This window comes from Lepidochelys kempii, chromosome 24 (assembly GCF_965140265.1).
Source record: "Lepidochelys kempii isolate rLepKem1 chromosome 24, rLepKem1.hap2, whole genome shotgun sequence".
In the NCBI taxonomy this organism is placed as follows: domain Eukaryota; kingdom Metazoa; phylum Chordata; order Testudines; family Cheloniidae; genus Lepidochelys; species Lepidochelys kempii.
Window position 1 is genome coordinate 797,522 of NC_133279.1, and position 11,317 is coordinate 808,838.

Genomic DNA, 11,317 nt, shown 5'->3' on the forward strand with positions numbered 1-11,317 from the left:
TCTGCTCTCAGGAACTCACGGCCCAGTTTATTCTTTTACCAAGAGGCTTTGGGGGCACGAGAGGAGATGGGGGGGCTGCGTGCCAGCCGGGGTGGGGGGAGAGAAGGACACCCCAGCCCTGGTCTCGGGCTGCAGCCCACTCGCGTCTCGGTGCCCCGGGCTGAGCACAGCACAGTGAGGCCCCAACTCTCCGCTCACCCTTCACCCCCACGCTGCCCCCCCGGCGCCCTGCAGGCCTGTCCCTCCCCCCCTCGGATCCTCCCCGGGGTGTCTCTCTGGCTGTGTCTCGCTGTTAACATCTCCCGGCGCTGCAGCCAGCTCACTTGGCTAATCAGCGCAACGTTCCCCATCGATCGCTGGCCGGGCACCAGCCTGAGCCCTGCCGGGGGCAGCGAGCAGCCGCTGGCTCCGGGGAGAGTTACCCTTGCCTGCAGCAACAGCCCTGGGCCAAGGGACAGGGCACCCCACCTGCCGGGCTCCCTGCAGGCCCTCGGGGGCCCCAGAGAGCAGCTCCCTGGGGCAGAGAATTGGTACCAGGCAGGAGAGCGGTGACTGAGTGGGGCACCCCCTGCCCGTTCCCACCCCACAGAGCCCAGCCACCCCTGACTGCTGGATTAGTCTCTGAGCAAAACCAGTTAACCCCTGACTGCTGGATTAGTCTCCCCTACGCAGCCCAGACAGCAGCCCCTGCCCTAGGGAGCCGTCTCCTGGTGCCCCCAGGCCCCCCCACAAGACCATCCCCAGGAGAGCCGGGGGGATGTGCCCGGCAGTGCCCACACTGGCTCCGCCGCGCTGACCGGTTATCGATTCCCTGCTCCCCCCCCCGTCTCCGCGGAAACCCAGCCTGGCCGTGCTGCAGGCGCCATCAATCAGGGCAGGTGGCCCCGGCCTCCGCACACAGCTCCCGCTAGCCCCCACCTGGCCCGCAGAGCAGCGCCCCCTGCTGGAGGGCCCCACCGCTCGACGGGTCGCCCCCTGCTGGGCATGCGTGGCCACGAGCAGGGCCCCGGCTCCCCGAAGGCGGATGAGCTGTAATTACAGCTTAGCCCCCGGCTCGATCCCACTCTCAGCAATTAAACCCCCAGCAGGAAAGGGGACGATGAGCCAACCCACCATGCGCCCCTCGCCTGCCAGCGCCCCCTCCATCTGAACACACGCCCCCCCAATTCCCACACGCGGGCCTGCTACAGGCTCCCTAAGACCCGGAGAGCAGGGGGGTGGGGGGAGCACAACACACCCTCCCTTTCCCAGGGGTCCCCCAGTGATGCTGGGCCCCCCAGCCCAGCTGCTGCGCTGAGGCAACAGGCAGAGGGGGAGCCCCCTGCATGGCCCCTCGTGGCCAGGAGAAGCTCCGCCAAGGCCAGGGCGGGCCCCCCACGATCCCACACGGGGCTCCCCCTACCTCTCACTCCAGACCCACAGGCCTCTCCCAGGGACCCATTGCCCAGCCAGCTGAGCCAGAGATTGGGGCAGCATCACCCAGAGCCAGCCCCATGGGGCAGGGCCTGGGGGGAGAGCAGGGGCCAAGGTGGGGGCACAGCTGGGCACGGTATGGACCAGCAGCAAGGCCGGGGCTCAGCCGCTCCTCTGAGAGCTGCCCCTAGGGCGAGGGGAGCAGCACAGGGCATGTGGCCTGGGCATCGCCCAGCTGCAGCCTCAGGGGCTGGCGGGCAGCGGGTGCGTCTGCTCTTGCCCAGTCCCAGAGGGGCCAGCGGAGCCGCCGGCATCTTGCAAATGCTTTATTCGTTGGCTCAGTCGCTAAACACAGATACAAAAATAGAAACTGTACACGGCCCAGGGGGCGTCTTCACGGAAGACAGATCAGCCTCGCCAGAGCGAGGGGCTTTACCGGGCTGGCGCCCAGCACCAGGGGCCAAGATGGGCCGGGGCTCCGGGGAGACAGTCCAGCCCTGCCAGTGAAAGGGGGGGGTCAATCCCGGGTGCTGTCCAGGGCCGAACTCTGCAGGGCCAGAACCAACAGGATCCTCCGACTCCCCATGGGGCCTTTGGGAATGTGCCAGGTGGGGAGGAGGTCCCCCCGGCCACAGACCCCCCGGCAGGGTCCCTCCTGCTGGAGTCTCTGGGAGTCGTCCATAAGCAAAGGCCCATTTCACAGGGGCAAGGAGCCCTGACCACCAGGAGGCACCAATGAGGCCAGGATGGAGGCGGGCATCTGACCGGCAGCAGCGGGTGCGTCGGTGACGGAGAAGGGCCCTGGGGAGGGAGAGAGCCCGTCAGGGAGCACGCCGGGCTGGGAAGTCAGCATCAGGCCTGCCCCCTTGCAGGCTAGAGCAGGAGGGGCGGGCATGGTGCCCAGGGACCTGAGCGCTGAGCTAGGAACCGGGGCCCAGAAATCAACACCAAGGGGGAGCCTGCCTGGGATCCGCCCCCATGGCAAATCACCTCTCCCGAAGATGGAGCAGACGGGGGGGCACTTCTATCCAGAGCTCCCTTTACCCCCACAGCCTACCAGCACCAGGGCCCCCCCAACCTCCCACTGTGAGCCCCCAGCTCCTCCCTGTGCCCCAGCTCCCAGCCTGGAGGCTTCCCGGCCAGTCCCAGCCACCCTGGCCTTGCTAACATCCCTGGTACCTGCCCTCCACCAGGGCACCCCCTCTTACCGCCCAGCCAGCCTCTCCTCCTCCAGCCGAATGCCAGCACGGGGCATCTCTGGGTCCAGCACATCCTGGGCTCCAGCACCTCGGCCTGGGCGCTCTGGGGACTGGCAGGAGCAGCGGAGCCGGGGGTACGAGCTGGGGCGAAGGCGCCCGCCCCACAATGCATGGCCGCTTGGAGGTCTTTGTGGGGACAAAGTCCAAAAATCCCCAACTCTGCAGCAAGGAGACAACCCCCTCCCCCCCCCCTCGCCCCGAGGAGTGCAGGGCAGGTCAGAGCCACAGGAGGGGGAGCGGGAGGAGGGCGAGGCTGAGGCAGGGGCCGTGGGGCCGGAGCGTGGCCCGCGCGGTGCTGTGACCTGGCGGCTCGGTGTCTGCAGAGAGAACAAGAGCAAAAGGCCCAGGGAGCTGGGGGGAGCTGGTCATGGTGAGCTCCCCCACTCCCCCCTCCTGCCCATGCCCCCCCAAGGCATGTAGCATCCCCCCACTATATACTCACCCCCTGTACCCCCTCCTGCCTATTCTCCTGCGCCCAAGGCATGTAGCACCCCCCCGCTACATACTCACTCCCTGAACCCTCCTCCTGCCTATGCCCCCCACCTCCCTGGGGAGGTAGCACCCCCGCCCCCCACATACTCACCCTCTGACCCCCCTCTCCCACGGGGCTGAGATTTGGGAACTTCTGTCACAGGCTTTGTTGCTGGAAACAAATCAAAACCAGAATCCATCAGTGACTCTGTCTCCAACAGGAAGCTTCCCCCACCCCCGGCCCCGGGATCCCCGGCACTGCCCTTCTGCTGCCCCCCAAGACCCGGGCCAGCCTCCCTGTACCAATGTGCTGCTGCCCCCCCTCACAAGGTGTAGGGGTGTCCATGGCATCTCCCTCCAAATCAGGGGTGCCCTCCCCCCGGCGCCAGCAGCAGAGGCTTCAGGGTGGAAAGGGTTAATGCCCAGGATGAAACCAGCCAGACACCTCGAGTCCCCCAGACAGAGCCGCCCTCCCCCCGCTGCAAGGGATTCTGGGAAGAGTCTAGATTGAGAGCGGGAGGGCAGGGCTGTCTCCCCTCCCCCTCCCCAGGGCTCGTGCCCACCCCACGTCTGGGTCCCATTAGCAGGCTTCTGCCACGTGGAAGGGGGGGCCCCGCTCGGCTCCCCCCTCCAGTCCCTCCAGTGCCCGGCCAGACGGACTCACTCGATGCCTTGCAGCAGACGGCCACTCGTAGCCTCAGGCACCGCCCGGCGCTCTCTGGGCTGGGGATAGCTGGGGGCAGAGACAGGGACGTCAGGGCACTGCCCACATGGGCACAGCTGGGAGTCAGGCCTGCCCCGAACCCAGGGCCCTCCCCCTTCCCCTCCCCTGCGGGAGCCCCCAGCACGCTCGGCCCTCTCCCCCAAGGAGCCACTGAGGGGATTTACAAGCAACTCCTAAGCGCGGGGCAGGCGGCTCCGAGGCGGGGGTCTTAGCCCAGCAGGAAGCACCTGGGCCCAGCAGAAGAGAGTCGCGCCCCCCGTCCCCCGCACAGCTGGGAAACCCATCAGTCCAGCCCCTCCCTCGGGGCGGGGGGAAAGCAGGGTCAGCCAGGGTCACCGTCAGGCCAGCCCGTTAGGGGGACGCCAACGCACCCAGCTACTCCCACCTTCCCACCCACCCACCGGGCAGTGCCCGCCACTCCCCCCCGGGCCCTGGGGATCTCAGCGCACCCCAGGGCCAGCGCTGCAGGGGAGGGGCGTGAGGCTACAACCTGGGGGAGCCCTGCCCCCGACAGCCCAGCCGCCTCGGACCCCCAGCCCACCCCGAGCAGACCAACACTCCCCCCAGGGCGGGCACCCCTGGCCTGGGGTGTGGGGGGAAGAGACCCCGGGGAACTGCGCCCCACCCCTCTCAGAGCCCAGCCCCTGGCAGCCCGGGTCAGCGAGCTCTTGGGGGCAGTGGGCACTGGCTGGCTGGAGCGGGGTGCCCAGCCAGGGCCCAATTCAGGCAGCAGCCAGCTAAACGGTCCCCCATGCTGCCAGGAAGGAGCCAAGACCTGGGCAAGGGGCGCCCCCTCCTGCCCACCTGGCACACTGCAGCAGGCTGGGGAAACGGAGAAGGAGCCTCCTCCCAGGGCACTGCCGCCCGGCCGCATGGACACCCACAGCCCAGCCTGGAGCCAACACCGCTTGGCAGGGCACGGGGGGCCCCTGGGGGCACAAGCAGGCGCGGGGGGCCGGGGGACACTCACAGATATAGTAGTAGGTCTCCCCCGGCTGGAACTCGAAGCCCAGCGAGAAGGGCGTGAAGCGCTGGATCTTCTCAGAGAAGCGGACAGGCCCGAAGGGTGCGTGGGGCCGGTTGCACTCCCAGCGCTTGAAGGCACCAGGTGTCTCGTAGCAGCCCTGGTAGCCCTCGGAGTCCACCATGTGCAGGCTGAAGGTCTCAGCCCGGCCCACGGGCACTGGGCGCTCGTAGTGCGGGCAGTAGATGTCCAGGTAGTCATTGATGGAGACCTGGACAGCATAGTCTTCATGCAAGAACCTGGGAGTGAGAAGGGGCCCGTGAGTGGGCACAGAGACATGGTGCCAGGAGGGCTAAGGGGGGCCAGCAAGGGGGCAGGGAACTGGTGGGGGAGGAGCCATGGTGCCAGGAGGGGCCGGGAAGGTCGGGGACAGCAGTAGCCCCTCCGCACCCATCAAACCCTGGCCGGAGCGGCTGTGGGGGAAAGCACCCAGAGTTCAGCCACACTCACCATCTGCCCACTGTACCCAGCAGCTGGAGAAGGAGGTCTGGCCCAGGGGCTGACAAGTGCCCGTGCTGTCTGTGGGCTCAGAGCCGGCTGCCTGGGCGGAGGGGTGCAGTTCCTGCAGCCAGACGCTTAGCAGCAGCTGGGGCAGAGTGGGCCGTGACACCCAACGGTCCCAGCCGGGCCCCACATCCTGAGAGCTGCACCCCCCACACCCCGCCCCGGCTTCTCCTGGAGTCCGTGCGTGTCCCCAGGGTGGGTTACAGGGCACCAGCTAACGCCAGGGAAGGAACCGGGAAACTCGGGGGTGATTTGCGTTGGGTTTACAGATTCCTTTGTGCCCGTTTCCCGTGCTGGTGACCCTGGCACTGCCTGCAGGGGGAGGGCACTGGGACAGGGAGACGAGATTCCTGCTCACCCCTCCTGGGCACTTCAGCCGGAGGGGTGGACCCAGCGGGTGCCAGCTCCCAGGGAGCACAGGCCAGACAGGCAGAGCCAATGGGGTCAAGGGCCTGACACAACTGTGCTTGCAGCCTAGACTGGCGCCCGGCTCACCCCACTGCACGTCACCTTTGGGGGTCGTGCATGGGGAGCAGCCTCAGGCCCTCTCCCCCGGTGGTCAGGACAGGCCCTGGCATGCACAGTCCCCAACACCTGGAGGGGAGGGGGCTCCCCAGCCAGATGTGTCAGCCACTGGCTCCCACGCAGCACTCGGCTCCAGCCTGTTGTTGAAACAGCTACCGGGCAGCCGGCCTCGTGAAACAAAAAGGCATCAGCTCCGATTAGGCTCAGCCTGCTGGAACTGAATGTGCTCGGCAGGGCGGCTGGGGAGCCGGGGCCGCGGCTCAGAGCCACGCCGGGCCGCGAGCTGAGAGCGCACAAAGCCCCTGCCCCAGGCGCAGGCCTCAGTGTCCCGCTGCGCTGATCGGCGGTGACAGACCAGTGGGGGGAAGGGACGCTGCTCACACACCGGGCTGCTGGGGCCAGCACGGGCCCCTGTGCGAAGTCTGGTGCGCACAGTGTATGGCCAGGCCCGGAGGCAGCTCCAATAGGATCCAGATTCCCAGTGGCTGCCATGCAGGATTGAGGCTGGACCGGGCAGCGCTGGCAATGGGAGGGAGCAAGGTCTAGCAGTTATGGCCCAGGAATGGGACCAGGAGATGCAGGGGTCTGAGCTGTGCCCGCTCTGTCAATCCACCCGGAACATGAGACAGACCCATCAAGGGCAGATGAGAGCAGTCCCAGTCCAGCTGAATCCCCTACTCTGCCAGGCTGAGAGGGCAGCTTGGCAGGTGTGCCCAGGAGGCAGGGAGCGCCAGGCTGTGCCCTGCCCTGGCAGGCAGTGGGCTGGGACAGCAATGCCCGTTTAACGAGGGCTGGGTAGGTAAGCGCTCACACTGCCCTGCCCCACCCACCAGCCCCGGCTGCTAAAAGCAGACACCTGGCCGATCCACCTCCCCTGGGCAGGGCAGGGCTGGCGGCATCTGTGTTCACTGGGCAACAGCCTGGGATGTAAACAGGGCTGCAGGCCAAGCCCCGCTGCCCCCCTCCTCTCTGCCCCAGGTCCTCTCCTGGGCTAGGCAGTTGGGAACCTGCCTGGCATAGCCAAGGAGGACAGCTGCCATGGGCATCCTGCTACATCACTCCCTGGGCATGGGCACGCACAGGGCTGGGGACGGGCTGCCTAGGGGGCGCAGTGAAAACTACGACTAGTTCTGACCTGGCCTCCCAGCCACAGACCGAGTTCCAGGTGCCCCCTGGCCCACGGGCCACCTCCACGCCCCGTGGGAGCGGCTCCAATGGGAATGGCCAGCACTAGGGGTGCGCACCCTGGGGAGCCTCTCCCCCAGCCCACAGTCCAGCCTCTCTGCTGCAGGACACCAGGGAGCTCGGCCCCCGCAGCAGGGCTATCCGAGGCAGGTCCCTGGGCAGCGCCTGGTGAGCACAGCCCAGCTAGTCCCTGCACCGGCCGTGGCAAAGGCTGACGCTGGATTCCAATGGATCAGCCGGCCCCACCTCCACCCTGCTCTGCCAGCTCCCACCAGGGAACCTGGCCCCAAGCCACGGGACAAAGACGCAAAGGGGGGCAGGCCACGGCTCCCTTGCGACGGGCTGGCACAGTAACCACTGGGTGTCAGGAAAGGCCGAGCCTGAGCCCTCCCACCCCCACCCAGAGCATCAGCAACCTCAATCCCTGCCAGGGGGCCAAGCCCACAGGGCCTGGGGGTGGAGCAGGTCTCAGCACAGGCAAGGGGCCCGCATGTGCTCTGTGTCCCAAAGCCAAGGGATAAGGGGCTAACAGCTCCCCTGGCCCTCCACGGGGCAGGGGAATCAGGCACTCGGACGGCGTGATCTGTGGGGCAGGACTCTCAGTGTTATCACCGCAGAGGAGCCCCCAGCCTAGAGAGAACAACTCTCACACCCCCACCCCCTCCGACCCCGAACCGCTGCGGCTCCAAGCGCATCCCAGGGCAGAAGTCAGGTGCTCTGGGTGGGGTTTGCCCCAAATTGCCCGCAATGCTGCAGCATCAGCAGCCAGCTCTCCCCCTGCCTCCCAACAGGCCAGAGCCCTGGGAGTGGGCTGGCAGGGGCTGGGTCAAGCAGGGGAGATGGGCTCACCCCCAAGTGCAGCTGAGCAAGACCTTCCAGGGCAGCCTGGCGCGGCCTGTGCCCAGCACCACAGGGACAAGCCAGGACCCTCCTGCCTAGAGTAGCAGGGAAAGGTCAGGGATCCACATGCACTAGACAGCCCGTCCCTTCAGCCCCCCTCCCTCTCGCCATGGGGCAGAGCCTTCCCTCAGCCCCCCTCCCTCTAGCCATGGGGCAGAGCCTGGTCTAGTCAAGACTCAAACACAATTAAGAGTTGTAGAGGGAGGGCTCTGAAGCTCCCCCATCGCAATCCCCCCTTGTGTCCCAGGGCATGGCCTGTTCTGCCCCATGCTGAGGGAGCCCGGAATCCAGCAGACAGAGGAGCCTTCAGGCAGTGCCCAGACAGCGGAGTCTTTGCTCCTAGACTGATGGAGGGGGCTGGCACCCTCGTGCTGCCCGCAGAGATGGGGCAGGAGCCAGTGCCACGCTCCAGGGGAACAGAAACAGCAGAGACAGGCCCCAAAGCTGCTTCCCAACACTCCACCCCAGAACCCACCTGCCAGCTCAGCCCTGGGGCTCGGTGCCGCAGGCTCACGCCCTGGCAGGCAGGAGAGTTCCCAATTCAAGGCTACAGATCGGGCAGACGGGGGGGCCCTGAGTGGGGGGCTGGGTCCTGGGGACATCCCCTGGGCACAGCCAGGAGCCACACTGGGCCCTGCCACGCCCACGTGGGCTGCAGGCTGTGAAGCACCGGGCCACCCTCGCCCAGGGCCAGCTGCGATCTCTGGGGCCAGCACTTTCCACCTGCCTCAGGTAGTCCCAGGCCCGCAGCCCCCTGCCCCCCTGCCCGTGCTACTGGGCCGTTCCCACGCCCCAGACTCGCCCCAACTCGCCCCTGGCCGGGTGGCGCCGCTCAGGAACGCTGGCCTGGCACAGGGGAGGCTGGCAGGACCTGCCCAGCGCAACGCCCGCTCCCTGCACAAGCTGGTTAGGGCCGGGGCTGGCTGCGGGCTCCTCGCCCCGCTCCCAGCGCCCCCCGCGGGCATGTTCCCGGCCAGTCGCTGCTGGGGCCGGGGAGCCCGGGGCTGCGAGCCCAGGGCGAGCTGCAGGGCGCAGCCGGGCCCCCCAAGAGCGCGCAGGGCTGCGGGGCCGGCAGGCCAGGCTGGGGCCGGGCAGGGGGCGCAGCCGGCAGCGAGACAAAGGAGCCGCCAGGCGCGCAGCGCAGAGCCGGGGCCGCCGGGGACCCCCAGCCACGGAGCCGTCCCCAGCGCGCAGAGCCGGGCAGGCGCCCCGAGCATCCCCGCTCCCTGGCCGGCCCCCGGGCGCGGCGGCTCCGGGCCGGGCCGGGCCGAGCCGAGCCGAGCCGGGCCGTACCTGGGGTTGCTCGAGTTCCAGTAGACGCTGTGCCGGAGGCCGCGCACCGGCCGGAGCCGCCCCCACAGCAGCGGCCCCCACAGCAGGAGCCGCAGCAGCAGCGCCGGGCACATCGCTCCGGCCGGGTCGGGCGGCGAGCGCGGGGCTGCCGGGCGGGGGACTGGCCGACGGGCGGGCGGGCGGGCCGGCGGAGGGGGACCGGGCGGGGGGCAGGGCAGGCCCCGCCCCCAGCTCCAACTTCGGGCCAATCAGCGGCCGGAGCGCAGCCACCCCGAACAAAGTTCCCCAAGTCCCAGCTTAACCCTTTGGGGGCCGAGCGCCGCCGCCCCCCGTTAACAGCTCGCGCGGAGCCGGGCGGGGGCTGCACGAACACCGGGCACGGGGGGGTCGGGCCTACCCGGGGGAGGCGCGGCGCTTTCGGACCCCCCCACGGCGAACCCCTCCAGGCCGGGGCGTTCACACTGCGAGCCGAAGCGAGCCCGGCAGCGTTGCATGGGGGGCTGGGCCCAGCAAAGGGGTTTCCATGGAAACGGGAAACCCCCAAATATTTGGGCCCAAGCTTTCCCGGCCGCCGGTTCTGTCCCCATTTCCCCGCGGAAAACGGCCCCTTCCCCCACCCCAGCTCCGGGGGTGCTGAGCAGCTTCACCCTCCTGCTCCCCCGTTGTGTCCCCCCACATCCTGCCCCCCAGGGCTGATCCCTTCAGCCTAGGCCCAGCAGCAGCCCCCTGACTGCCCCCCGGCCTTGCCTTGCTCTAACCATTAGCCCCCACTGTCACCCCAGAGCGAGGATGTACCCTACAGGGTGAGGGGCACCGCTAGGGCCCTCTTGTGAGCCCCTGCCCCGCCCCCCCCCGGCTTCATTGTGTCAAACCCCGAGACCGGGGTGGGGGGGGCTCACACTTTTTTTGCTGAAAATATTTCAGGCTCTGACGACCCCCCCTTCCCAGGCCCCCCTCACTCTGCGCGGCTGCTGGCGGGGGCACTGCCTTCAGAAAAGCTGGGTGCTCGGCCAGCCACCACTGCTCTCCCAACCCCCCACCAGCCTTGTGACGCCCTTTGGGGTCAGCCCCCCCCCAGTTTGAGAAACGCTGCATGAATGATAAGGCCAGGTAGGAACCCTGGGTTCACCCAGGCCAGGGCCCATCCCCACCTTTGGTCCTGTTTGAACCCTGGGAACAAGGACTCGCCTGTGCTTTGTAAAGGTTGCCAGGGACGGAAAATCCCCTAGCCTGTGGCCCGCTGCCTGGCCCGGTGGTTACAGTCACTATTAAAAACTGGCAGCTTATGTCTCGTCTGAATTTGGCTGGCTCCCCCTTCCAGCCATGGGCTCTGGTTGGGCTGCTGAGTGCTCGGAGATCCCATTCATCCCCCCAGGCCAGGCCTTCACTCTCATAAACTAACCCAGTTGCCCCCTGGAGCCTGGCGGGATTGGGTCCCTCTTCTAACCCTTTTTATCAGGCTGGGGGCTCCGCTCTGCCCCTTGCCAGCTTATCAGCACCCTTAGATTGTTGGCCCCTGGCTTCCAGCAGGGCCCAGTGCCCAATAGGGGGGTAAAATCACCTCCCTACGCTGACCCCAGACACACCTGGGCCTGCATCAAGGACCCCACTAGACCCCTCTCCCCTCCCCATGCTGGAACTAGAGCCCAGGCATCCTAACTGCCAGTGTCCACCCCAGGCTGGTCAAACCTTCCCCTTATCTCTGGGAAGCAGATCATTTCTAGATCTCACCCAAAGGGGGGCCTGCCTGGGGGGCCTCACCTAACATCAGTGGGGACATGGCTCCTGGTTGGGCTGCTGGGGGGAGCAGAAGCGCAAGGGGTGCTCGGTGAGCTCAGGGTGTAGCCGGTCCTAACTGCTGCGTTTGGCGAGGATCCCTTCAGAGGCAGCTTGGGCACTTTTCCTGACAGTTTTCCAAAGCCCCAGCCGGGCTTGGCAAGGAGCCAGGAGAGGGCTGCTAAAGCCAGACCAGTGCCACAGTCCCCATCTTCCGGCCCGATAGCCAGCTCCCTCAACAGC

At 67.8% G+C, this 11,317-nt stretch overlaps 1 protein-coding gene across 2 annotated transcripts; it reads right to left on the reverse strand.

The window, feature by feature from the left end:
• Positions 1-1,705: 1,705 nt before the first annotated feature.
• Positions 1,706-9,443, reverse strand: EFNA4 (ephrin A4). 2 transcript variants are annotated; one of them, XR_012156098.1, is made up of 6 exons: positions 9,299-9,443; positions 4,838-5,130; positions 3,808-3,876; positions 3,256-3,315; positions 2,622-2,989; positions 2,128-2,214 (listed from the first exon to the last, which is right to left on the reverse strand). XR_012156098.1 is itself a non-coding variant. In XM_073322942.1 (5 exons), exons 1-5 carry the CDS (start codon positions 9,409-9,411, stop codon positions 2,111-2,113), a joined length of 639 nt encoding a protein of 212 aa, XP_073179043.1. In that variant the 5' UTR covers positions 9,412-9,443; the 3' UTR covers positions 1,706-2,110. The 2 variants fall into 2 exon arrangements, 1 of the variants encoding a protein (XP_073179043.1); XM_073322942.1 differs by lacking the exon at positions 2,622-2,989 and having other exon boundaries at positions 1,706-2,214.
• Between the last annotated feature and the right edge of the window lie 1,874 nt (positions 9,444-11,317).

What these genes read in the sequence shown, in the direction of transcription:
- EFNA4 (XM_073322942.1), bottom strand. Translation starts at nt 9,411, where the DNA reads ATGTGCCCGGCGCTGCTGCTGCGGCTCCTGCTGTGGGGGCCGCTGCTG. An exon ending in TGGAACTCGAGCAACCCCAG is followed by an intron (nt 5,131 to 9,298) that starts GTACGGCCCGGC and finishes TCTCACTCCCAG; the next exon opens with GTTCTTGCATGAAGACTATG. An exon ending in GGAGACCTACTACTATATCT is followed by an intron (nt 3,877 to 4,837) that starts GTGAGTGTCCCC and finishes CTCTGCCCCCAG; the next exon opens with CTATCCCCAGCCCAGAGAGC.